Here is a 27,883-nt window from a genome sequence, read left to right on the forward strand (position 1 = left end):
GGTGGTGGTGGTGGCGGCGGCAGTGGGCGGTGTGGCCATGGCGGTGTATTGAGTGAAATGTCCCCATAGACACGTAGTTTTCATGCCAGGGACACCCACCACCACCACCACCACCGCCTGCCTGGCTGAGATGTGGCGTCTGGCTACAACTGCCAACGTCACAGAGTTTAGCCGGCGGCCGGAGGATGGGGCAACACTGCTCTCTTTAGTTGCCGGCTACTGCAAAACTTTCAACCAGGCTTCTGATGTCTTTTTCCGGGTGGATTCTGCGTTTTCATTATTGTTTTGGGCGTGTGTTGAGTGGCGGGCGGCGTGCAGGGGCGTGAGTGGCGAGGCACAAGGCGGGGGCAGGTTGAGGGTAACTCCACGGGGCTCAACACCCAGCTGGAGGGAGCGGCTGCCCGAGTGGACCGGTAATTAGGTTGTGGGCCGAGCCAGAGCGAAAGTGTCGCTCCAGTTTTGTCTTATGGCGTGCGGGAGCCGCCACCACCGCGCCCGGCTGCCTCCACCTCCACCTCCCCTGCACCGCCTCCCTCCTGCACCAGTAGCAGCAGCAGCAGCAGCTCTCCTCCTCCCGCCCTACGTAAACATTAATCGGCAACCCAGCAGCCTTCTGGATTCAGCAGCAGCACCAGCAACACCTGTCATTCAAGAGGTTTTTATGGAGTGTTTATAAAGTGCCGTGTGCATTACGTGCCCCGCTGGCCCGCCGTGCCCAGCAGCGATGTAGTGCCGCCCGCCTGGCCGTGGCCCCGCCTGCACCACAGCAGCCCGCGCCCTTCCCCCACAGTGAGTCGCGGCGAGGTGTAAGTGGCCGCCCTGTGTACATGAATGATAAAATTAGGCAAACTGGTCACTGTGGTAGCGCGCGAGAGAGAGAGAGAGAAAGAGAGAGCGAGAGTGAGAGCGAGAGAGAGCCAGCATGTTTGTCATCCCTGGACCGGTCTGGGGGAAAGACCTCTCCGGGTAGCCGCCGCGGCACTGCCCTCCACGCCCGGTTAGTGTCATCTCGGCGCTGACCTCCGGCACTGTGGCCCCCTGGGAGTCTGTTACCACCCCCCCAGGCCGGGCCGGGGGGTGGGGTGGCCCGGTGGTGTGAATATCGAGTGTGCAGAGTCTTGGATATTGATTGTGACCCGCTGGGGTTGAGGCAAGCGACCACATCGTCCCCACCATAGTTGCCACACCGGTATTTTTTTCCAAGCATCCGCCAAATCGCTCTTTTCCCTCCGTGCCCCACGCCACCCCGGGGTGCGTGTGCGTGCGTGAGGCGTGTGCGTGTGGCGTGTGCGTGAGGCCAGTGGCGCGGGAGGGCGGGAGGGCGTGTGGGTGGCGGCAGGAGGTAATTTAGGATGTGTGAGGTGTTGTGGACACACTCACCGCTGTGCTTGATCTGGGTGCCGCGCCGCCAGCCAGAAACACCCCACCGGGCCGCCCGCACCTCAGCCTCAACAGTGCATTACCAAACTTCCTGTCATGACCGTGGTGTGTGTGTGTGTGTGTGTGTGTGTGTGTGTGTGTGTGTGTGTGTGTGTGTGTGTGTGACATTTGGGTTTGAAAGTTTATGCTACGTACTCGGCATGTATTATCGTCATTGGTGCAGGAGAAAGTTGTGTTATTAGTGGTGGAAAGTTTTCAGAAAGGTTATTCGCGCATGACATTTTGCCGTGATATTGTGTCATCGTTATACAAGTGCTTGAAGAAAACGTGATGATGAAACCTGAACAAAAACAATTCGTGCCACTGTGAAAAAAAAAGTGAAGGAAATTTTGTCGGTAATTACAAATGTCTTTTTTTTTATAAGTTAATTATCTCTCAGTTTATTTTTATCATTGTTTTTCTCTGTATGCATTTTTATCTATTTTTATTGAAGTTTATATCAAATACAATATTAATTTCTAACTATTCTTCCTTCTTTTAACTGTATTTAAAGTTTCCATAGTACATGTTTATCAATTTTTTTTTTTTATCGAGTTTTTTCTTTATATATATATATATATATATATATATATATATATATATATATATATATATATATATATATATATATATATATATATATGTGTTATTTGTATCATTATTGTTTTTTTTATCATCTACATTATTGCATTCTTAATCTTAATTCTTTCCTTCTTTTCTTTGTATCTTTAAAGTGTCAATGGTTTATCTTTTTTTCCTATCTTTATCGGTGTTACTCTTTAAGGTCTTATTATCTACCTACCTACACCTTTTTCACTCGTTTTCCTTTCTTTTCCATCTCAATTTGTAAAGTTTTGATATTTACTTTCCTTCCCTCTTTCCTTCATTCCTTTTTTTCCCCCTTTCACCTTTCCTTTCATCATTGTTTACTTTTACTTTTTCCTTCCTTCCGTCCTTCCTTCCTTCTGTATTATTTTTCCTTTTCACCCTCTCATCTTTAAGGGTTTTCAGTTTCCACATATTTCCTCTTTCCTTCCTCTCTTCATCCACTTTTTCTCCTTTCAAAATTCATAACCTTACTCTTGTTTAATTTTGTCCTACTTTACATATACGCTACCTACTTTTCATACTCTCATTTTTTTTTGTTATTTTGATTTATTCTCATTTTTTCCCACTTATTTCGTTCATTCTTTTTTTTTTTTTCTCTTCTGTATTACTTTTCATTTTTTTTTTCGTCTTCTCCATCCATCTTTATTTCTTTGTATATTTGTTTTTTTCCCCATTTATTTCGTCTATTCTTTTTTTTCTTTCTTTTCTATTACTTTTCTAACTTTTTTTTCGTCTTCATCCATCTATATTTTTCTTTACTTTTTCTTTTTTTCCTTCCCTACATCGCTATAGTAAATTATTTTCTACTTTCCCTTAGTTTCCTCTTTTTTATCACAATTTTCCTTCTATGTCTTCCTATTCTTACATTTTCTTTATTATCTTTACTTTCTCACTTGTTACCTGATTTTTTTTTCTTTCTTTAAAACTTTCTTTTCATTTTGTATTCTTCCTTTTCTCCATTCACTAAAAGTTTCATTCTCTCTATCTAATTCTCTTTATCATATTATCTACGCTGTTTCCCTTTTTGTTATCTAATATTTCCTCTCTCTCTCTCTCTCTCTCTCTCTCTCTCTCTCTCTCTCTCTCTCTCTCTCTCTCTCTCTCTCTCTCTCTCTCTCTTCCTTATTTTCGTTTATTTTCCTACATAAGTTTTCCTCTCTCTCTCTCTCTCTCTCTCTCTCTCTCTCTCTCTCTCTCTCTCTCTCTCTCTCTCTCTTCTCTCTCTCTCTCTCTCTCTCTCTCTCTTTTCCTTATTTTCTCTCTCTCTCTCTCTCTCTCTCTCTCTCTCTCTCTCTCTCTCTCTCTCTCTCTCTCTCTCTCTCTCTCTCTCTCTCTCTCTCTCTCTCTCTCTGCGCAAGGCGAGGTTCACTTGTCTGTCTTTGTGACGATAACAACCGGCGAGGTAAACAAACCGTATTTTTCCTCATTTTCCCCTAAAAGAACGTGGTTTCCCCCTTCGCCGACCCTGCAGGAGGAAAGAGTGGGCTGAGTTACGTAGGGAGAGCAAGGGAAAGGGGGAAAAAGAGGGGAAAACAGGGAAATAAAGAGGAAAATACTGGAGTGTGTCAGGGTGGTGGTAGCTCATAGGAGTATTTTGGGATGGTGGTACATTAGTGGTGTTGACTTTTTTGCAGTTTGTGGTGTTGCTATGGCGTCTTTTTTGGTGAAATTGATAGTGAAGGATGGTGATGAGTTGGATTCTCTTCTGTGATGTGCTGGTGGTGATAGTGACGTGAGTAACGGGAAAATTAACGGTAAAATGACGGTGGTGAACTGGTGGTGTTGACTTTTTGCAGTTTGTGGTGTTGCTATGGCGTCTTTTGGGATGAAATCGACAGTGAAGGATGGTGATGAGTTGGTTTCTCTTCTGTCATGTTCTGGTGATGATAGTGACATGAGTAATGGGGGAAATAATGGTGAAATGACAGTGGTGGACTGGTGGTGTTGAGATTTTTGCAGTTTGTGGTGTTGCTATGGCGTCTTTTGGGATGAAATAGATAATGAATGGATGGTGATGAGTTTGCCTCCCTTCTATGATGTGCTGGTGGTGATAGTGACATGACTAATGGGAGAAATGATGGTGAAATGACAGTGGTGTTGACTTTTTTGCAGTTTGTGGTTTTGCTTTGGTGTCTTTTGTGGTGAAATTGATAGTGAAGGATGGTGATGAGTTTGTGTTCCCCTCTGTGACGTGCTGGTGGTGATAGTGACGTGAGGAACGTGAAAAATAACGGTAAAATGGCGTTATTATGATTCTGTTTAGGTGAAAGTTTCCTGTTTCATCCTTTTTTTTTAATGTAATGTCAAGTTCTTTATTGGTGAAATTGATAGTGGTGGATGGTGATGAGTTTGTGTTCCCTGTGTGGTGTGCTGGTGGTGATGGTGGCGTGAGTAATGGTGAAATGATGGTGTTATGACTGTTTGGGTGAAAGTTTACATTTATTTAGCTTTTCTTGAAGTCATGGCAAGGATTTTTTTTGGTTATTATTATTGTTATTAGTTATATGGTGACTTTTGGCATTTTTATTTATAGATTTGGGATTTTTTTTATTTCAGTTTGTTATATTTTTGTTTTTAGGTATATTGTGTGTGAAAGTTGATATTTATTTATTTATTTAGATTTTTTGATGTTATGGCGACTTGTTTTAGGGTGAAATTGATAGTGAAAGGTGATCAAGTGTTGTTATTCTTGTTTTTTCTGTATTTTAGGTGATAACAACGGAGATAACAGGGAAACAAGCAGGGAAGGAAAGTATAGTGTTTTGAGTGTTTTGGTAGGAAAGTTGATGTTTGTGGTATGGTTATAGTGAATTCTTTGGTCAACTTTATAGTGAGGGATGGTGAAGCTGTATTGTGACACTTGTACTTTTAATATGATAATGGTGTGAACGAATACTACTGTGACTTTTACATTCAACACAATAATGACGTGAATAGAAAAAAAACCTAACCTAACCTACCGTACTCCTAACCTAAGCTAGTCTAACCTTACTCCACTTAAAACTAACCTAACTAAAGCTATCCTAACCTAACCTATCCTAATCTTAATCCTAAACCTAATCTAACCTAACCTAACCCATCCTATCCTATTCTTAACCTAACTTATGCTATTTCTTAACCTAACCTAACCAATCCTATTCTTAACTTAACCTAACCTAACCTAACCTATCCTATCCTGTATCCTAACCTAACCTAAACCAAGCTTTACAGTTCTTTCTTTCTTTTTTATGTAAGAGGTGAAAATCATCCAAGGGCAACAGCAAAAGGGGGGAGGGGGGAATAAGTTAGGTGAGATTAGGTTACAGTTTCCGTTAGGGTAGGTTAAGGTTGTGTGTCGGTTACATTAGGTGACAGGTTATGTTAAAAAAATAATAAAATAGGTGAGGCTAGGCTAGGTTTTGATAGTTTTGCTATTTTTCTATCTCGTGTCATTATCATCACCTAATATGTCATATAAGGTAATATAAAGCTTCACTATCACTCACTATTAACTTTAACCAAAACATACACTACCTTAAAGTGTCTCCCGGGTCTCAGTGTGAATGGTGTCCAGGGAGTGCGTGGTTGTCAGATCTTGAGGCAAACCGTGAGCTGTCAACAGAAAACAAGTATTATTCACATCAAATCAATTACATTATCAATAAACTACAATGTGTTTGAAATCCAGGAGCCATTTAATAGTAGACAGGTAATTAAAGCTTCACTATCATTCACTATTAACTTTAACCAACACATACACTACTCTAGAATACCTCCCGGGTCTCAGTCTGAATGGTGCCCCAGGGAGTGCGTGGCTGTCAGATCTTGAGGCAAACCGTGAGCTTGTCCTTGTCATAAGTGCGTTGATCAGAAAACAAGTATTATTCCCATCAAATCAATTATGTTATCAATAAACTACAATGTGTTTGAAATCCAGGAGCCATTTTAGAGCAGACAGACTGTAGGTTTGTTTGGGTTGGTTTACAATTAGGTTAGGTTAAGCACTCTGGCCTTGTCTTCACCATTGTAGCAAACTTTTAGGTGAAGTTTACATGGAGGAATTGTGAAGAGTGTTTGTGGTGTCTTTGTGGCAGACAGACCAGGGGAAGACAAACCAAAAATAGTCATTAATTCTAAAAACCAGTTGTCAGTTCTATGTTACTGTACAGAGGGTGAAAGTTTGGAGTGTGTTTTGTTTTGTGGTGATGTGGTGAAGTGATGGTGTTAACTGTGGGTGTTGCTGATTGTGAGTGATGGTGAACCTTCATATTGCCCTGTATGATGTATTGTGCGATAATAATGACATCGGCAACACTAGAATTAAAAAGGAATATATAGTGCAGGAAAATTTAGGTATGATAGTTTATTCATATTTCATTTTTGAGTATTTTTTTAGTTAAATTTGATAGTGAGTGATGGTGAAGCAATAATAATGACACTGGCAACACTAAAAATAGCTGGAAAATATATAGTCTTGCAAAATTTATGAATGAAAGTTTAGTTTATTCATATATTTGTGTATTTTTAGTTAAATTTGATAGTGAATGATGGTTAAGCAATAATAATGACACTGACAACACTAAAAATAGCTGAAAAATACATAGAGTTGCAAAATATAGGTATGAAAGTCTAGTTTATTCATATATTTGTGTATTTTTTAGTTAAATTTAATAGTGAATGATGGTGAAGCATTATATTGCCCTGTATGATATATTTAAAGGATAACAATGACAGTGGCAACATTAAAGAAAGCAGGGAATATATAGACTTGCAAAATTTAGTTATGAAAGCTTAGTTTGTTCATATTTTGTGTATATTTTGGTTAATATTAATAGTGAGCGATGGTGAAGCAATAATAATGACATCGGCAACACTAGAAATAGCAGGGAAATACTTAGAGTTGCAAAATTTAAATATGAAAGTTTATTTTATTTTGTGTTTTGTGTGTGTTTTGGGTAATATTAATAGTGACTGATGGTGAAGCATTGTCTTGCCTTTTATGATGTATTTGCCGATAATAATGACATCGGGAACACTAAAGATAGCAGGGAAATATGTTAAGTTGCAAAATTTAAGGGCGGAAGTTTACCTCTCTCTCTCTCTCTCTCTCTCTCTCTCTCTCTCTCTCTCTCTCTCTCTCTCTCTCTCTCTCTCTCTCTCTCTCTCTCTCTCTCTCTCTCTCTCTCTCTCTCTCCTCATTATGTACTCTTATTTTCCTTCATTTTCCTACATAAGTTCTCTCTCTCTCTCTCTCTCTCTCTCTCTCTCTCTCTCTCTCTCTCTCTCTCTCTCTCTCTCTCTCTCTCTCTCTCTCTCTCTCTCTCTCTCTCTCTCTCTCTCTTCATTTTCCTCTCTCTCTCTCTCTCTCTCTCTCTCTCTCTCTCTCTCTCTCTCTCTCTCTCTCTCTCTCTCTCTCTCTCTCTCTCTCTCTCTCTCTCTCTCTCTCTCTCTCTCTCTCTCTCATAATTTTGTATTTAGTGTATATGTGATTGAAGTTGATAGTGAATGATTGTGAAGCTTTGTATTGCACTGTATGATGTATTGTTGGGGTAATGGTGACATCGCCAACACTAAAGAATGCAGGGAAACACTACGAGTCACAAAATTTAGATGTGAAATTCTAGTTTATTGATATTTTGTGTATTTTTTGGGGTTACAGATAAAATTGAGCAATGGTGAAACATTATCTTGCCTTATATCGTCAATTTAGGGGTAATATTGCCATCAACAGAAAAAAAACTGGATAATTTATACGTTCTTGCTAAATATAGGGACAAAAGTTTAGCTGATTTTTATTTTGTGTATTTTTTTGGGTTGAAGTTAATAGTGAGGGATGGTGAAGCAATAATAATGACATCGGCAACACTAATAATAGCTGGAAAATATGTATTCTTGCAAAATTTAGGTATGAAAATCTAGTTTATTCATATTTTGTGCATTTTTTGGGTTAAACTTAATAGTGAGTGATGGTGAAGCGTTATATTGCCATTTTATCATCAATTTAGGGATAATAATGACATCAACACTAGAAAAAACTTGAAAATATGTAGCCTTGCAAAATTTAGGTATAAAAGTCTAGTTTATTCATATTTTCGTGTATTTTTGAGGTTAAACTTAATAGTGAGTGATGGTGAAGCATTATCTTGCCATTTATCATCAATTTTTGGGTAATAATTACATAAACAACACAAAAAGCAAAACTGTATATAGTCTTGCAAAAATTAGGGATAAAAGTTTAGTTTATTCATGTTTTATGCATTTTTGGTGTAGTTAATAGTGAGGGATGGTGAAGCTCTATACTGTTGTGTTGCCCCAGGTGACGTATTGTGCGATGATAATGACGCAAAAACACACAAAAAATCCATAAAACTATAAGATATTGAAATTGCTGATGGAAGTACATTTTTTGGGAGGGTGTGGCAGTGTTTGGGAGGGTGTAGTAGTGTTTGGGAGGGTGTGGCAGTGTTTGGGAGGTTGTGGCAGTGTTTGAGAGGGTGTAGCAGTGTTTGGGAGCAGTGTTTGAGTGGGTGTGGCAGTGTTTGAGAGTGTTTGGGAGGCTGTGGCAGTGTTTGGGAGGTTTGGGAGGTGTGGCAGTGTTTGGGAGGCTGTGGCAGTGTTTGAGAGGTGTGGCAGTGTTTGGGAGGGTGGCAGTGTTTGGGAGGTGTGGCAGTGTTTGGGAGGCTGTGGCAGTGTTTGGGAGGGTGTGGCAGTGTTTGGGAGGCTGTGGCAGTGTTTGGGAGGCTGTGGCAGTGTTTGAGAGGGTGTAGCAGTGTTTGGGAGGGTGTAGCAGTGTTTGGGAGGGTGTGGCAGTGTTTGAGAGGTGTGGCAGTGTTTGAGAGGTGTGCAGTGTTTGGGAGGCTGTGGCAGTGTTTGGGAGGCTGTGGCAGTGTTTGGGAGGTGTGTTTGGGAGGTGTGGCAGTGTTTGGGAGGTGTGCAGTGTTTGCAGTGTTTGGGAGGCTGTGGCAGTGTTTGGGAGGTGTGGCAGTGTTTGGGAGGGTGTAGCAGTGTTTGGGAGTGGCAGTGTTTGGGAGGCAGTGTTTGGGAGGTGTGGCAGTGTTTGGGAGGGTGTAGCAGTGTTTAGGAGGCTGTGGCAGTGTTTGGAAGGGTGTGGCAGTGTTTGAGAGGGTGTAGCAGTATTTGAGAGGCTGTAGCAGTGTTTGGGAGGCTGCAGTGTTTGAGAGGATGCAGTGTTTAGAGAGGATGTTTGGGATGTAGCAGTGTTTGGGAGGCTGTGGCAGTGTTTGAGAGGATGTAGCAGTGTTTGGGAGGCTGTGGCAGTGTTTAAGTGTATTTTTTTTAGTGTTTTGGGAAGTTTTTTGATATATTTTAGTGTGTTTGAATATGTTTTAGAAGAGTGTGTTTGTATGTCCTTTTTTTGGTGTTTCTGTGATGTTTCTGTGTGTTTTGAGTGTTTTAGGAAGATTTAATTAGGTTTCAGTGTGTTTAGATATGTTTTGGAAGTGTGTGTGTGTGTGTGTGTGTGTGTGTGTGTGTGTGTGTGTGTGTGTGTGTGTGTGTGTGTGTGTGTTTATTGATCTGTCACTCACTTCTTTACTGTGTGCATGTGTTGTTAAGTGTTGTCTTGGGTCTTTATCAGTATGTCAGGGCCTCCACACTGTCACCAGGTCATCTTTGTGGACATGTTCAAGTGCCTCATGTCTTATCAAGGTCGTTGTTGGCTGGCTGGGTTCACTTCACTCAATTCATTCTTACTGTTTCCTGGTGTTGTTTAGTCTTGTCTTAAGTCTTATGCAGTCTTCTTTTTCTTTTTCTTTTTCTTTTTTCGTCTTTTTTCTTTTTCTTTTTCTTCATCTTCTTGTTCATGTTGTTATTGTTGTTGTTCTTTTCTTCGTGTTTTTCTTTTTTCATTTTTCTTCTGCTTTGTCTTTTTCTCTTCTTCTCTTTCATTTTCTTGTTCTTCTTCTTCTTCGTACGACCTTATTCCCACTGTGGTAAGGTCAACCACTCTAGTTAACTACTTCTATCTTTTCCTATCCATTGCCTCCTCTTGTTGCAGTCTGTGTATTCATGTCACTCTCCAGCATATCCTTCCATCTTATATTCTGTCCACCCACACTCATCCCTGGAACTCCCTGCCTGTGTCTCTATTTCCAGCTTCCTATGACTTGCCTTCATTTAAGAGGGAGATTTCAAGACATTTATCCCTGTCTTCTGGATAAGCCTTTTAGATCTGTAAGGGGACTGGCAACTGAGTGGGTCTTTTTTATTATTTTTTGTTGTCCTTGGCCAGTTTTCCTCTCTTACATAATAAAGACTGGTATCATCATTGCCTTCTTCACTTTCTCTTCATTTCTCCTCTTCACATGTCCAAAATATCTCAGTCTTGCCTCTCTTCTCTTCTCTTTTAATGTTGCACACTCCACACTTGCTTCACTTCACTTTCTCTCTTTTCCAACAGTGAGATAGCGGGTAATTTCTATGACGTGCAAATACCTCACGTCTTTCAGGAATCACTAGAGCGTTTGTGGTGTTTTTGTTTATCTCTGCTTGTCTAATAATCTTACTGTCTCTTAGTGTTGTCTGGGTGTTATACAGTGCTACAAGGTAATTTCTATGATGTTCAAATATCTCATGTCTTTCAGGAATCATTAGAGCGTTCTTGGTGTTTTTGTTTACCTCTGCTTATCTAATATTCTTCCTACTGTCTCTTAGTGTTGTTTGGTCTTGTCTTGGGGTCTTATACAGTGCTAATTTCTATGATGTTCAAATACCTCATGTTTTTCCTTCAATTGCTAGGTTATTTTAGGTTTCAGTACTTGCCTCTGCTTTTCTCACATTGTCCGTGTAGTCTCCAGGTGTTGGTTGGTGTTGTCTTGGGTCTTATGTAATGTCACCAGGTATTTTTTGTAGTCATGTGCAAATACCTCATGTTTTTCTGCCCTCACTAAGTCTTTTTTGGCATTTCTGTTCATCTCTACTTTTCTAACACTCTCCTTACTATCTCTTGCTGTTGGTTAGTCTTGTCTTGGGTCTTTACAATGTCACCAAGTGTTTTCTGTGGTGATGTGCAAATACCTCATGTCTTTCAATAATCACCAGGTTATTTTGGGTTTTCCTGCTTGTCTCTGCTTCTCTCACATTCTCCTTACTGTCTCTTAGTGTTGGTTAGTCTTGTCTTGGTCTTCTATAGTGTTTTCTGTGGTGATGTGCAAATACCTCATGTTTTTCTACAATGACTAGAGTATATTTGCTCCTCCCACTTGTCTCTGCATCTCTCACATTCTCCAGGTGTTGGTTAGTCTTGTCTTGGGTCTTCTATAGTCTTACCAGGTGTTTTCTATGGTCATATTTAAACACGTCAGATTTCTACACTGTCTTTGAATCTTTTTGGCCATCCTGCTGCCCTCCACCTCACACACCCTCCACACTGTCACTCAAGTCTTTTCTGGTCATCCCACTGCTTTCCACCTCACACATCCTCCACACTGTCATGAGTCCTTTCTGGCCATCCCACTGCTCTCCACCTCACACATCCTCCACACTGTCATGAGTCTCACATCCTCCACACTGTCATGAGTCCTCTCCACCTCACACATCCTCCACACTGTCATGAGTCCTCTCCACCTCACACATCCTCCACACTGTCATGAGTCCTCTCCACCTCACACATCCTTCACACTGCTTCCACATCTTATTTGATTCTCACAGTTACCCGTTTTGCTCACCTATTTACCTTCTTATTCATTTATCCTCTGTATTTTCCATGTAGGAGTGTGACTGGCCAAGAGCAACAAGAATGCATAAGAAAGATCCAGCAGATGATTTAAAATGTTTATGTAACTTTTCCTGTACAAATTAACCAGTTGAGTACCATGACGAGTTTCCATATTCATTCTGCTTACTGTTTGGTGATTGTGTACAGTTTCGGAAACTCATGTGGGGAGTAAAATAATGAAGACTGTGGCCATTAATTTTCTAACCCCCCCATAGACCCTTCCTAATGTCAATAAAATGGTCTAATGGTACACAAATTTCAAGGTAAAAATGTGTCCCAGTATTGAAGGAGTTGAAATAGTGAAGACTGTGGCCATTAATCTTCTACCCCCCCATAGACCCTTCCTAATGTCAATAAAATGGTCTAATGGTACACAAATCCTCGATAAAAATGTGTCCCAGTGCTGAAGGGGTTAAAAAGAAAGGTCCAATTGATATTAAATGTTTATGTAATTTTTTTGTACAGATTAATATCTTGATGTTGCTTACAGTATACATCCTCTGGGGCAGTAGCCAGTGTAAGACAAGAAATGCTGAGTTGACCTCTTCAGTACTGGGATGCATTTTTACCACGAGTTTTGGGTGTAATTAGATGATTTTATTAACTTTACAAAGGGTCTATGGAGAGCAGGAGATTAATGGCCAGAGACATCACTATTTTAACTCCTTCAAGACTGGGACACATTTTTACCTTGGGACTTGTGTACGATTAGACCATTTTATTGACGTTAGGAAGGGTCAATGGTGGTCAGAAGATTAATGGCCACAGTCTTCACTATTTTAACCCCTTCAGTACTGGGACACATTTTTACCTTGAGTTTTTATTGACATTAGGAAGGATCTGCGGAGGTCAGAAGATTAATGGCCAGTCTTCGCTATTTTAATCACCACATAAGTTTCTGAAGCTGTATCAATTTACCAAATAGTAAACAGAATGAATATGAAAATGTGTCCTGGTACTAAAAGGGTCAAGCTTGATAAGGTTTAATTTCAGATACAAAGAGATTAATTAACCGTGGCAGATTAATAGCACAGATTCAGGACAGAGACAGAATATTTAGCAATGTGTTGGTATTCTTTGTGTTCATAATGCTGTTCTTTTTTTTATTATTACGATTGTTTTCCGTTCTTCAGCATCGTGGTATACTAAATCTCCTGCTCTTACCTGTCCTGCTCATCATTGCCTCGTTAATGTTACCTGGCTATGGGGTAATCAATGCTTTCAATATTCGACATCTTTCCTAAACTCTTCAATATGGGAATGCTTTTTATTTATTTATTTCTCTCTCTCTCTCTCTCTCTCTCTCTCTCTCTCTCTCTCTCTCTCTCTCTCTCTCTCTCTCTCTCTCTCTCTCTCTCTCTCTCTCTCTCTCCATGAGTTTTGGGTACGATTATATGATTCTATTGATATTATGAACTATGGAGGTGACAATAATGGCCACAGGCTTCACTATTTTAATCCCCACATGAGTTTCCGAAGCTGTATAAAATTGCAAAATAGTAAGCAGAATTAATATGGAAATGCGTCATGGTACTGAAGGGTTAATCACTAAACACACCCACTCTTTGTATCTTTAAGGGTTAACTCAATGTTGTACTGGTTGGGTATTGTTCCTGGATTTTATTAACACTTTAGGTTTGGTGAGGTTAGGTTGAATGACGTCTTTTTGTAATAACATGGTACTGAATGGTCAGGTACTAAACACACCCACACTTTGTTTCTTTAAGGGTTAACTCAAAATGTTGTACTAAGTTAGGTTAGGTTAAATGACATCTTTTCTTAATTACATGGTAGTGAAGGGGTTAATCACTAAACACAACCATACTTTGTTTTTTTAATGGTTAACTCTGAATGTTGTACTGGCTGAAAATTGTTCTTGTATTTTATTAACACTTTCACTGCTCATATGACATCTTTCTTAATCAATAAACATCCAGACTTTTTCTTTTTGTGGTGTGAATATTGCTTCTATCCTGTCCTGCTTATGATAGGTGTGCTGATGTTACCTGGTTGTGACTAGTTGATGCTTTCACTGCTATACTACATCTTTCCTTAATTATTAAACACTCAAACATTTTTTATTTATTTTTGATGATGTGAATATTGCTTCTACCTGTCCTGCTCTTCATTGCCTCATTAATGTTACCTGGTTATGGATAATTAATGCCTTCTTTGCTTATATGATATCTTTTCTTAATTGCCAAACACATTTTTATTTTTCGTAATGATGTGAATACTGCTTCTACCTGTCCTGCTTATCTTTGGTATGCTGATGTTACCTGCTTATGGATGATTAATGCTTTCACTGCTATTTGACATCTTTCCTTAATTACTAAACACACTCACACTGTTTCTTTAATGGTTCAGCTCTCAACATTGCACTGGTTTGACATTGCTATTCCTTATTTTATTCTGTTCTAACAATGTTTTCACTGCCATATGACATCTTTCCTTAATTGATAAACACACTGACATTTTTCTTTTTCTAATGATGTGAATATTGCTCCCACCTGTCCTGCTCTTCATTGCCTCGTTAATGTGACCTGGTTATGGATGATTAATGCTTTCACTGTTATTTGACATCTTTCTGTAATTATTAAGCACTCAAACATTTTTTTCTTTAATGGTCAGCTGTCAACATTGTACTAGTTTGACAGTGCTATTCTTCTCTATTCTATTCTGTTCTATTCTTATTTTTTTATTCTCTTCTTTTATCTTCTCTTCTATTCTATTTTCTTTTCTTCTCTTCTCTTCTATTCTTTTCCTCTCTGTTCTCTTCTGTTCTCTTCTCTTTTTTTCTATTCTGTTCTATTCTTTTCCCCTCTCTTCTATTCTATTCTAATAAAGCTTTCACTGCTATTTGAAATCTTTCCTTAATTACTAAATTCTCATAGATTTTCTTTTTTCTTAATGGCTGTCTCTAATTACTGTATGGCTTAAAAATTGTTATTCTCTTTGATTCTATTTTGTAAACCTATTCTTTGTTTTGTCTTGGATGGTTACAAAGATCCCATGTTCAGTATTTCCTTTAGTGTTGTGATGTGAATGTTGTTATCTGTCCTGCTTATCATTGCCTTCTTAATGTTACCTGGTTATGATTACTTAATGCTTTCACTGCTATTTGACATCTTCCCTTAATTACTAAACACTTAAGACCTTTTTTTTCCCCTCTTAGCCCCTTCAGAACTGCGATGCATTTTTACCTTGAGTTTGGCTGTGATTAGACTATTTTATTGACATTAGGAAGGGTCTATGGAGGTCAGAAGATTAATGGTCAGTCTTCACTATTTTAATCCCCATGAGTTTCTGAAGCTGTATGAAATCACCAAATAGTAAGCAGAATGAATAAGAGAACACATGATGGTACTGAATGGGTTAAGGATGGCTGTAAACACTATAAATGGTTAGAAACTATAAAATGTATTCCTTTATTTTGTTTTTTTGTTTTTTGCTTGTGGATGGTTAGAAAGATGTGTGTTAGTGTTAGTGTTGTGAGTGAAAAATATTGTATGTTAGTTTTAGTGTTGTGAGTTAGAAAGACTGTGTGTGTTAGTGTTAGTGTTGAGTTAGAAAGACTGTGTGTGTTAGTGTTAGTGTTGAGTTAGAAAGATTGTATGTGTTAGTGTTGTGAGTTAGAAAGATTGTGTGTGTTAGTGTTAATGTTGTGAATTGTCCATGTCGCAGTGAAGAGTTAGCTACCACACCTGTCTGTCCACCTGCCTGTGTTACCTGGTGTACAATGACTCATCACTACTCTTACCTGTCTTCCTTACCTGGTGGACAGATACCTAATTAGAACACTTTTTCCTCTTTCTTACCTATTAGAGATTAGTTTTTTTCCTATTTTCCTTTTTTCCTTCTTTTTTCATCCTCTTCCTGGTATTGATAACTTTTATTTTTCCTCTTCTTTTCCTTTCTTTTTCTCTTACCTGGTATAGATAATTTTTATTTTTTCCTCTTCTTTTTTTTTATTTTTTCTTCCTCTTACCTGGTGCAGATAACATTTTCTTCTTTTTTCCTTTCTTGCCTGGTTAAGATGACATTTACCTGTCTTCTTTTCTTCTTTTTTTCCCTTTTTTCTTTTCTTTCCTCCTTCTTACCTGATGTAGATAACATTTTTTCTTTTCTTTTTCCTTTCTTACCTGGTTAAGATAAGAGATTGATTAACATTTACCTGTCTTCCTTTTCTTCTTTTTATCTTTTCTTTTCTTCATCTTACCTGGTGAATATAAGTAATTAGCACACCTGTCTTCCCTTATTTGGCCCTCTCACCTGGTGCAAGTTATAGTTTAATTAGCACACTTACCTGCCTCCCCTCACCTTTATCTCACTCTCACCTGTATTTGACTGGTAACACTGTCTTGCTCATAAACTTACATTCTCACCTTGACATGACACTCTAATTAACTCACCTGGTCTGAAGCCTCTTGATTGATTAACTCCTTCAGTACCATGATGAGTCTCTATATTCATTCTGCTTACTATTTGGTGGTTTTATACAGCTTCAAAAACTCATGTGGGGGATTAGAATTGTGAAGACTGTGGCCATTAATCTTCTGACCTCCATAAATCCATCCTAATGTCAATAAAATGGTCTAATCATACATAAATTTCAAGGTAAAAAATGCATCCCGGTACTGAAGGGGGTTAAAATAGTGAAGACTGTGGCCATCAATGTTCTGACCTCCATAGACCCTTCCTAATGTCAATAAAATGGTCTAATCGTGCACAAATTTCAAGGTAAAGGTGCCATTAATCATCTGCTCTACATAGACCCTTCCTAATGTCAGTAAGATGGTCTAATTATGCACAAATTTCAAGGTAAAAATGTGTCCCAGTATTGAAAGAGGTTAAAATAATGAAGAATGTGGCCATTAACCCTTCCACTGTCAATAGAATGGTCTAATCATGCAGAAATCTCAAGGTAAAATTGTGCCCCAGTACTGAAAGGGTTAACACACTTATTACACCTGTTTTGGCTCACCAGGTATGCTTTCTCACCACACCTGCCTTGAATTAATTAACACCTGGTCTTGTTTTGGCATTGTTTTGGTCTGATGTCACCTGGGATGTAATTAATTGACCATACCTTACCTGTCCTTACCTGGTGTGATTGATTACTGTTTGTCTCTCACCTGTCTATTTTTTTTTTTTTTTTTTTTTTATTTATCTATTTATTTATTTATTTTCTTGGTCCCAGCCTTTTTTATTTTCTTTTTGTTTTCTTTCTTTTATCTTTGTTTTGAGTTTTGTTCATGCTAATCTTTTTTCTTTTCTTTTTGTTTTATTTATTATTATTATTATTTTTTTTTTTTCATTATTTAGGTAAAAAATTTGATACTTGATTCTTTATTTTGCTTTTGGTGTTTTTATTTATTATTTTTTTATGTGTTTTTAAAGTTTACTGTGTTTTTGTGACTTGTAGTGTGTGTGTGTGTGTGTGTGTGTGTGTGTGTGTGTGTGTGTGTGTGTGTGTGTGTGTGTGATATTTGTCATGTAAGCACGGCTCTTTGTGTGCGTCTGAGGTTTGTGTACGCTTCTTTGTTATGTACATGTGGCGGTCTTTCTCTGTGTACGCTTTAGTCATCATGTGTGTGTGGTGTTTGTTTGCATCATGTACGCATCACTCAGTTGGTCGTGTGCGTTTTGTGTTTGTTATGTACGTTTCTGTGTCTCGTGTGTGTAAAGACTGTCTGTTAGGTCAGGTTCAGTTAGGTTAGGTTTGGTTAGGTTAAAATCATGTTAGGTTCAGTTAGGTTAGGTTAGGTTCAGTTAGGTTTGCTTAAAGTCACATTAGGTTAAAGTTAGGTCAGGTTAGGTCAGGTTAGGATGTTAGGGTAAGTTTGGGTTGAGCTTGGATTACTTTATATTGAGTTGCATTAGGTTTGGAAAGAAAAATCATAAAGGCAACACTAAGAAACGCAGAATAATGATAGAAATGAAAGTAAATGATAAAGGGAAGGCAAAAAAAACTCACCCTAAGAAAAATCTCTTATCTTTTTCACCCTAAAAATATATAAAAACTTCTCAATACTTGTCACCCTAAGGAAAAAAACATTATTCTCACCTATAAAAGCAAAACTCCTCTCAATATTTGTCACCCTAAGAAAAATACTTATTCTCACCTTAAAAAACAAAACTCTCCTCTAAACTTGTCACCCTAAGAAAAACAACTCTTCTCAATACTTGTCACCCTAAGAAAAAAAAACAACAACATTATTCTCACCCTAAAAAAAAACTTCTCTATAGCTACTTGTCACCCTAAGAAAAAAAAAACTATTATTCTCACCCTAAAAAGCAAAACTCTTCTCAATACTTGTCACCCTAAGAAAAAAAAACTATTATTGTCACCCTAAAAAAACTTATTCTCACCCTAAAAAGCAAAACTCCTCTCTATATTTGTCACCCTTAAGAAAAAACTATTAATCTCACCCTAAAAAGCAAAAAAATTATGCTCACCCTAAAAAACAACTCTAAATTTGCCACCCTACAAAAACAACACCAACAACAACTTATTCTCACCCTAAAAAAAACAGCAACTTATTTTTAACCTCATTCTCATCCTAAATAAAAAAAAAGTAAAAGAAAATGTCCATATACTTTTCACTCCAAGGAAATAAAAAAGGTCGCTCCTTGCTGTAAAACTCCTTATTTTTGTTTCCTCCTTCTCTTGCACTTAATTCCTTGCTGTGGTGTGAGTAATTCATTTGTTCCTCCTGTGTTATCTTTCTTCCTATCTTTACTCTGCCTCTTACCTATTTATCTTAGTCCTAGTCTTATTATTATTTACCTTTCTCCTTCTCGTTATTCTTTTCCTCCTTTTTGTCTACCTTTTTAGTCTTACCTTTGTTATTTACTTCTCTTCCTATCGTTACTCTGTTTGCCTCTTACCTATCTTTCTTTCCTAGTCTTGTTTTTATCTTATTTTTATTATTTTGCCTTCTCCTCGTTATTCTTTTCCCCTTACTCGTCTACCTTTCTTAGTCTTACCTTTTATCATTTACCTCTGCCTCTCATTTGTTTCCTCTCACCTGTCTGTCTATCCTAGTCCTGCCTTTATTATTTCACCTTTCTCTCGTTAGTCTGTTTCACCTGTCACCTGTCTGCCTTTTTAAGTGTTACCTTTATCATTTACCTTTCTGCCTCTCATCTTTAAAGGTTTTCAATTTCCATATATTTTGTTCTTTCTTTCTCTCTCTCTCTTCATCTATTTATTTTTTTCATTTATTTGTTTTGTTTATTTATTTCTTTTTGTTCATTTATTTTTTATTTTATTTTATTTGCCTCTTCAAAATTTATCACCTTATCTTATTCTTCATGTTCTTCTTTCGTTTATTTACTTTTCGTCTCTTTGCTTTGTGAATTTTCATTCCTTCCTCAGTTATCATCAGTATGTCTTTCCTTCCTTCCTTCATTCATTCCTTCCTTCCTTTCCTTTCTTTCTTTCTTTCCTTTTTTCTTTTTCTTTCTTTTTTCTTCCTTTATTCCTTTCTTTCTTATTTCTTTCTTTTTTCTTTCTCTTTCTTTCATTCATTCTTTCTTTCTTTCTTTCTTTCTTTCTTTCTTTCTTTCTTTCTTTCTTCCTTCCTTCCTTCCTTCCTTCCTTCCTTCCTCCCCTCCCTCCCTCCCTCCTAACAGCATCATTCGTGGCATATGAGGGTTTTCACTTACTTATTTTTCACCAGTAATTGAGCAAATTTACTGTTGAATGAAGCATATTAACACTTGTATGTACAACAAACTATCACATCCAGAGCACGGGAGACTCTGTTGTTTGAGAGTGTGGTTAGTTAGGGGATATTGTGGTGTAGTTTTATGGTTTGTTTGGGTAGTGGCACTAAGTACTGGAGACACAATGAAGCTCTGCCCTCAATCAGTCGAGGAAAGCACTGACTGTCATGCCACATCTATGCATCTCAAGGCTGGCTGGCTGGCTGAATGACTGACTGACTGACTGGCTGGCTGGCAGAATGAATGACTGACTGACTGACTGACTGACTGATTGGCTGTTTGTCTGGCAGGAGCATTCAGCAGGCAGGCAGGCAGGCAGTGAGTTAGTGGCTGCCTGGTGTGCATGGAAGGCAGGACTGTAGCACCACTGTTTGTTCCTGCCCTGCCACTCTTGCACTCACTACTCACCACTTTCTGAGTCTGGCTCTGAGTGTGTGCTAGGTGCTTCTCATGGAGAGTATAGTGATCGCTCAGAAAGTCTTACCAGTTCATTTTTTGCGTCATTGTGAAAGTATATGCCCTTTAAAGCCATGATAATGATGGGGTACAGAGCTGGGACAGTACATGGGGTGGGCTGGCAAAACAGGAGTGTGGGTGAAGGAGTTAATCCCTTCAGTACTGGGACACATTTTTACTGTGAAATTTGTGCACCATTAGACCATTTTATTGACACTAGGAAGGGTCTATGGAGGTCAGAAAAATAATGGCCACAGTCTTCACTATTTTAACCTCTTCAGTACTGGGACATATTTATACCTTGAAATTTGTGTATGATTAGATAATTTTATTTATATTAGTGTGTAGAAATCAGAAGATTAAGGGTCACAGTCTTCATTATTTAACCCCTTCAGTACAGGAACACATTTTTACCTTGAAATTTATGTACCATCAAACCATTTTATTGACATTAGGAAGGATCTATAGAGGTCAGAAGATTAATGGCCACAGTCTTCACTATTTAAATCCCCCACAAAGTTTCTGAAGCTTTATAGGATCACCAAATAGTAAGCAGAATGAATATAGAAACACGTCATAGTACTGAAAGGGTTAAGAGAGGATGTGATTGTGTTCCTTAAGTGGTGAATATGTTGGTAATCTTATCAAAATCCTTCCATCTTTCTTTCCATACTCTGCTTTCCAATGCCTCTCCCCTTTAAATTCCCAGCAGTGGTGTGAATGAAGAGATAATCTGATTGGGCGTCTTTTGTGGGGAATATCGTGCTTACCTTCATCTCAACACCTAGAAATGAATAAATAAATGGATGGAAAGGATGCTGTAGTCTATTTTAAAATACCTCCTGGGTTCTAAACATATTGTAGCTTATTGATGATGTAATTGATTTGATGTGAATGATACTTGTTTTCTGTTGACAAGGACAGACTATGGTTTTCCTCAAGATCTGATAACCACACACTCTCCAGGACACACTGAGACCCAGACCCAGGAGCCATTTTAGAGTAGTCAGCAGTAATTGTGTTGGGAAATGAATAAATGGATGGAAAGGATGCTCGTAATTGTGTTGAGAAGTTATGTACAGGGAACTCTCAATTTACACAATAGATGCGTTCCAAGAGGCATCGAGTATTTCAAATTTCACGTAAAACAAACTTGTAATTCTCCTAAGAAACAATAGATAATAGAATGGATGTGGGATGTGGTCAAAATCGTGTATAAATAAACCAATCACGCAAATTTGATTAATTATTTTTTTTTGGTCATATTAACAAAAATGCGTAAATTAAACATGCTTAAATCAAGAGTTACTTGTATGTGGAGTGAGAAGAAGAACATACTCCTAGCTTTATGAATGTTTGTGTGTTTGTTAGGCATTTATGAATACTGTATGTGGAGTGAGAGAAAGGGAATAGTAGCTTTATGAATGTTTGTATGTATGGAGTATATTCTGTGTGTTTGTTTGTATGTGTGTGTCAGTGTATGGAGTGTTAGTGATGAGTGTTTTCATTTATTTATTTATTTATTTATTTATTTATTTATTTATTTGTGTATTTATTTATTTTATTATTATTTTATTGTCTTTTTGTCTAGGGTAAGAGTGGTGTGTGGTGTGCAGGAAGTGAGATAAGCCCAGTAATGTGTCTGTCTGTCCTGTGTGTGTGTGTGTGTGTGTGTGTGTGTGTGTGTGTGTGTGTGTGTGTGTGTGTGTGTGTGTCATGGCTTGTTTGTCCTGTGTCCACTGCAAAACAGATTAGCCTTATCAGATCCTTCCTTTTTCTTCTTCAGTATGTGTGTGTGTGTGTGTGTGTGTGTTGGTGTTGGTGGCAGTGGTGGTGATGGTGGTCTTTTGTCCCCGCAGGCTGCCGAGTGTGTGGTGCCAGTGTGTGAGGCGTCGCCACCCTGGAGGCTGAGCCAGCAAGTCTCGGCTGGAAGGGCCCCCCAGGACCCCCCTCCTCAGAGCCCCACGGGCCCCCCTCCATCGGTCCCTCGGGGTTCCCCAACCCTCCCACCCCAAACACCTTCTCAGGGCCGTCCACCCCCACCTTCAACCCCCCGGGCCCCACGCTGAACCGGCCTCCCCGGCCCCTCTACCAATCCCACCCCTTTCCCCCAGGGCCCTGGTGGCCCTCAACCCTTCAACACGCCTCCCAACAGCTTCTCGGGGCCCCCCACCTCCGGCCCCCCCTCTGTCCCCTTCCCTGGCTCCCCTGCCCCTTCCAATGCCTCCACTCCAGGCCCCGGGGGTCCCTCCCCCTTCCCTGGGGCACCTGGTGGGGGTCCCCCCACCAGCATGGCCCCCACCAGCTTGGGGGGGCCAATGCCCTCTGCCATGCCCTTCCCTTGCTCCTCTAACTACAGCAGCCCCACCCCCACCGGCCCCCACATGAACGGCCCCAACAGCACCATGGCCATGCTGGGGCCACAGCAACATGCACAGATCATCAACGGACCCCCGGGACACCCGGGACCATTCCCGGGGCCGGGCGGGCCAGGCTTCACTGGGCCGGGAGGACCCTTCGGACCGGGGGGCCCACCGTTTGGGCCAGGGGGACCACCAGGGGGCCCTCCCATGCACGGACCCATGCACGGCCCCATGCACGGACCAGGACCCCACCCCATGATGGGCCAGCTGGGACCCATGGACCGCATCGACCAGGGGTGAGTGTCCCACACACACACACACACACACACACACACACACACACACACACACACACACACACACGGAATGGGTCACGGACAGACTAAATAGGCAGTGAGTGATGGAGCAGTTCTGTGATTGTCCAGGGCTGCACCACACTGTGTTTGGCCCACTGGTGGTGGTGGTGGTGGTGGTGGTGTGAAGATAGAAGGCAGTGTGAGTGTTGTGTTGTGTGTGGCTTGAGGAAACAGTGTTGGTGGTGTGTTGTTGTTGTCATCACCATTAGGGCAGGAGTGGTGAGGAATGCCACAGGTCTTAAGCCACTGTGGCCATGGAAGAGACATTATTAGTGCTTCCCTCCACTAAGCCAGCATTGAAGGAGTGTTTTGCAATAAGCCAGGCTGCCCAGGCAGGTGATGGCTTACAATGAATGGCTTCTTCCTCAAAGACTTACCAGGCATCATCAGTCACTCGCATCTCACATATGGCAGTGTTCAGAAACACCTTGACCTTCACAACAATTTTCCAAGGCCACAGAGACAACTTTTATTTATTTATTCATTTTTTTATTTACACCATGTTGGCTTTTCACGGGAATTTCTGGGCTGAAGGTGATACTTTTTGTGGTACCTCCTATCTCAAAGCCCACCCGCTAGGAAACCGTCGCTCCGAGTGAGGAAGCCCAACCTACACTCGGACCGTGGACAGGATTCGAACCAGTGCGCTTGGAGACCCCTCGGACCCCAAAGCACGCATGGTTCCACTGTACCACGGCGGCCCAAGGTTTTCAAGACAGGCCTTACTTATGATAAACTAGAAATCTTGCCATCCTATTACCAGAACAATAGAAATACTCTTAATTCTTCAGTACTGGGACACATATTTACCTTGAGATTTGTGTACAATTAGACCATTTTATTGACATTAGGAAGTGTCTATGGAGGTTAGAGGATTAATAGCCATAATCTTCACTATTTTAATCCCCCACATGAGTTTCTGAAGCTGTATAGAATCACCAAATAGTAACCAGAATGAATATGGAATCTCGTCATGGTACTGAAGGGATTAAAAACACAACTATTTTTTAACTGGAGCCTTTGGAGAGTAGTGGTGGTGGAAGAGCAGAGCGTTTCAGAATACAAGTCATGCACAGGTGATCAGGTTAATGTGGGACTGTGCAGCTGTGAAAGAAGAATTAAGGAGTGTTTTGTAGTAAGCCAGGCAGGTGATGGCTTACAATGAATGGCTTCCTCCTCTAAGACTTAGCCATCATTATTAATCATTCACTTTACTTTACACAGCTGGTCAGGTTAAGTTCATCATATTGATTCTGGTTAATATCTTGTGATTTCAGAAATTCATGTATTAAAATAGTGAGGACTGTGGCCATTAATCTTTCTGTCCTCCATAAACCCTTCCTAATGTTAATAAGATGGTCCAATTGTACACAAATCTCAAGGTAAAAATGCGTCCCAGTACTGAAGGGGTTAAAATAGTGAAGACTGGCCATTAACCTTCTTCGCTCCATAGACCCTTCCTAATGTCAATAAAAATGGTCTAATGGTACACAATTCTCAAAGTAAAAATGCGTCCCAGTACTGAAGGGGTTAAAATAGTGAAGACTGGCCATTAACCTTCTTTGCTCTATAGACCCTTCCTAATGCCAATAAAAATGGTCTAATCCCAGTACTGAAGGTGGTTAATGTGGGACTGTGTAGCCATGACAGATGAAATATTTGACATTATCCTCCACTAAGCCAGCAGTGAAGGAGTGTTTTGTGATAAACCAGGCTAGTGATGGCTTACAGTGAATGGCTTATGTCTTCCTCCTTAAAAGTATCTCATTAGCAATTCTCTTCACTTACACTCAGTAACTCATTTAACTACAAGTATTACCTCTCTGTCTTGTTACCCAGTCCTTATATTCCTCCTCTGCTCCTCTCACTACACCAGAGTTTATGTTTTAGTCTTCCTTCACTTGTCCTTCCTCTCACACCTTCTTCCTGTCTCTGTGATGTCTACGTAAGCTGTCTGTCTTCCTGTCTAATCTAACATAATGCTTTCTCTGTTATCTTGTACCCTTCCCTTCCCTTCCTCTGTTCCTCTCTGTCTCTCTCTGTCTCTGCACTTTTTTTTTTTATATATATATAAAGGAGGAGAACAAAAATATAAAGAAAAAAGGCCCACTCATTTACCAGTCTCCTTATAGAGTCGATAGAATTAGCCAGTGGACAGGGACATGTCTTGAACCCTCCCTCTTTAATGAAGTTGAGTCTATCTAACCTAACTCTTTCTCAGTCATCTAATACTGTAGCCTCTCCTGCCCCTGTCATATCCTCATTTAACCTGCCTATCTCTCTATCAGTATAACTCTTTATCTGTCACCTTGAATTGTAGTCTTCTATTCTCTGCTTGCATCGTCACTTAATCTGTCTATCTATCTATCCAGTATAACTTTTTCCCTGTCACCTTCTACCCGTCCTTTCCCTTCCCTGTCTCTGTCTCTCATTTCCTTACTTCATCTGTCTGTCTCTCTATCTAACTTAACTCTTTCTCTGTCACCTTGTACCCTTCCTTTCCCTTCTGTGTCTCTGTCTCTCATATCCTTAATTAATCTGTGTCTCTCTCTATCAATATAACTCTTCTGTCACCTTGTTCCCATCCTTTCCCTTCCATCTCTGTCTCTCGTATCGTCACTTAATCTGTCTATCTTTCTATCAGTGTAACTCTTTCTCTGTAGCTTACTCTCTGTTGTCCCTCTCATATCCTTACATAGTCTGTCTCTATTAACTTCTTCTCTCCCTCTCATATTCTTAATCTATTTTTCTCTATTAATGTAACTCTTTGTTTGTCATCTTATACTGTAGCCTACCCTCTCTTATTCCCTGTTTCTGCCTTGCCTCTTGTCTCATATCCTCACTGAATCATCATCTTCCTATTCACCTCAGTCACCATCCCACACCTATACTCTTCACCAGCCTTGTAAGTACAGCCTCAGTGTGTTAGAAGTGTCACATCCACCCTGGCACATCAATCGCATTCCTCATACTGCCACTGCATTCCCTGTCTCACCTGTGTTACTCATTCTGAAGGCTGGGTGTGTGTGGAGCCAGGTATTGTTAGTGAAGTGTGCTCTGGAACTCCCTGTCTGTTTCTGTGTTTCCACCTTCCTGAAGTCATTGAAGGGGAGGTTTCAATACATTTATCCCATTTTTTTTTCCTTTCTTTTTTGCTGACTTTTTAATGCAAGAGTTAACCAGTACTCTCAATCATTCATCCCTCTCCCTGGCACACTCTGGAACTCCCTGCCTGCTTCTGTGTTTCCACCTTCCTGTGACCTGAACTCACTGAAGAGGGAAGTTTCAACAGATTTATCATATTCTTTTGGCTAACTCTTTCAAACCTCCTCGGGGACTGACATCTAAGGGGGATTGTTTGTTTAATGGTTTTTGTTGTCCTTGGCCAGATGGAAATGTGGCATGGTACTGAAGGGGTTAAGGAGAGATTAATTAAACACCATTGAAAGAACTAGCTGATCACCACCACCACCACCACAACAATAGTTATTACCACAAACATTTCTTTGCTAGATATTGAGTGAGTAGAGAATATCACACACACACACACACACACACACACACACACACACACACACACACACACACACACACACATTATAATCTGTACTTTATATTATGTCTTCACTGATTTTAGACATTGCTTTGTTATGATCATGTGTGTGTGTGTGTGTGTGTGTGTGTGTGTGTGTGTGTGTGTGTGTGGTTCTTGTCCGTGTCCTGACCCTGTGTTCTGTGTGGCTCTTTTTCCAGGAGGTGAGTGGTGTGAACTTGTCAAGCCTTCCTTCTTGTCCCTTGTGGGTATGTATGTCTGGTGGTGGTGGTGGTGGTGGTGCTACTACTGCTGCTGCTGCTGCTGCTGTTGTTGCTGCTGTCTTGTATGTTACTGCTGCTGCTACTACTACTACTACTACTACTACTACTACTACTACTACTACTACTACTACTACTACTACTACTACTACTACTACTTTCTTCTTCTTCTTTCTTCTTTCTTCTTCTTCTTCTTCTTCTTCTTCTTCTTCTTCTTCTTCTTCTTCTTCTTCTTCTTCTTCTTCTTCTTCTTCTTCTTCTTCTTCTTCTTCTTCTTCTTCTTCTTCTTCTTCTTATTTTTCTTCTTTTCTATGTATACTACTACTACTACTACTACTACTACTACTACTACTACTACTACTACTACTACTACTACTATTACTGTCACGTGTTTGTATTTGTATCAATGTTCACTTCTACAAACCTGTCAGTGTTCTTCAGCCAAGTGTACACAATTCATTAGGAAAAAAAAAAAAATGGACGACAGGTGAGTGAATAAATTAATCCACTATATAATTCCTGTATTTTAAATTGAACTCTAGTGTCACAAAAAATAATATTACTTGTTCCTTTGCTTGTTTCTGTGAGTTGTGTGTCACGATGGAGTTAAGTAAATAATAATGAAGGTAAATAAATGAATATCTTCCCCCTTGCTCTCAAAAAATCAAGTAAATAAGTAAAATCGTGTTGAATATGCAAGTTCCCCAAGTGTTGAGCCCGTTTTCCCTGGACTCAAGGCATCGTTTTCTATGTGGGACTGAAAGCAAAGAGGATCATCACGCTCCTACCCGTTTTCTGTCACGCTGCGGTCAAATACACGAGTCCACCTTTGAAGGCTCGGTTTTCTCTCATGCTCGTCAAAATACACGTGTCTGCGATGTATAGCCCCGTTTTCTCTCACGCCGGGGATATACACGTGTTTGCCTTCAAATACACCGTCTTCTCTCACTCGTATAGCGGTCCCGTTCTATCGAGTTTTGGCGGGAACTATTGAAATTCTACAGCAGTAAGAATCGCAGGGAAGAATGTGGGGAGGGAAAGTAGAGGGAAAACAGAGGGATCAGAACGGTATTAGGACTTACAGGTGACAAAGACAATGACAGGAATATAATAAACCACATGGAAACATATTTACTTAAGAGTTAGTCAAATGGTTTTATAGACGGTGAAACGAGAGAGACAGGGAGCGAATTCAAACGTCACAGGTCTAAAGAAGAAGAGGAGGAGGCTTCAAGGGGGTGGGGGGTGACCATATAGGATTGGTTAGCGCTATTATCACTGTATGCTTGATTGGAACTGAAGTGTAATCTGCTCTGGTGTTTGGAGTATGGAATAACCACGTGTGTGTTTAAGTTTAAGATAGATTGATAGAGAAAAGATCAAATTACACCACTAGCAGTAATGTAAGTATATCTGCCGGA

At 39.9% G+C, this 27,883-nt stretch overlaps 1 protein-coding gene across 1 annotated transcript; it reads left to right on the forward strand.

Annotated features, from left to right (window-relative positions):
• LOC123507788 (collagen alpha-2(I) chain-like) lies at positions 1–26,424 on the forward strand. Its single transcript, XM_045260990.1, has 3 exons — positions 1–789; positions 21,790–22,589; positions 26,403–26,424. Exons 2-3 carry the CDS (start codon positions 22,222–22,224, stop codon positions 26,407–26,409), a joined length of 375 nt encoding a protein of 124 aa, XP_045116925.1. The 5' UTR covers positions 1–789; positions 21,790–22,221; the 3' UTR covers positions 26,410–26,424.
• The last annotated feature ends 1,459 nt before the right edge of the window (positions 26,425–27,883 follow it).

The sequence above is a fragment of the Portunus trituberculatus genome, chromosome 3, assembly GCF_017591435.1.
Source record: "Portunus trituberculatus isolate SZX2019 chromosome 3, ASM1759143v1, whole genome shotgun sequence".
NCBI classification, from domain to species: domain Eukaryota; kingdom Metazoa; phylum Arthropoda; class Malacostraca; order Decapoda; family Portunidae; genus Portunus; species Portunus trituberculatus.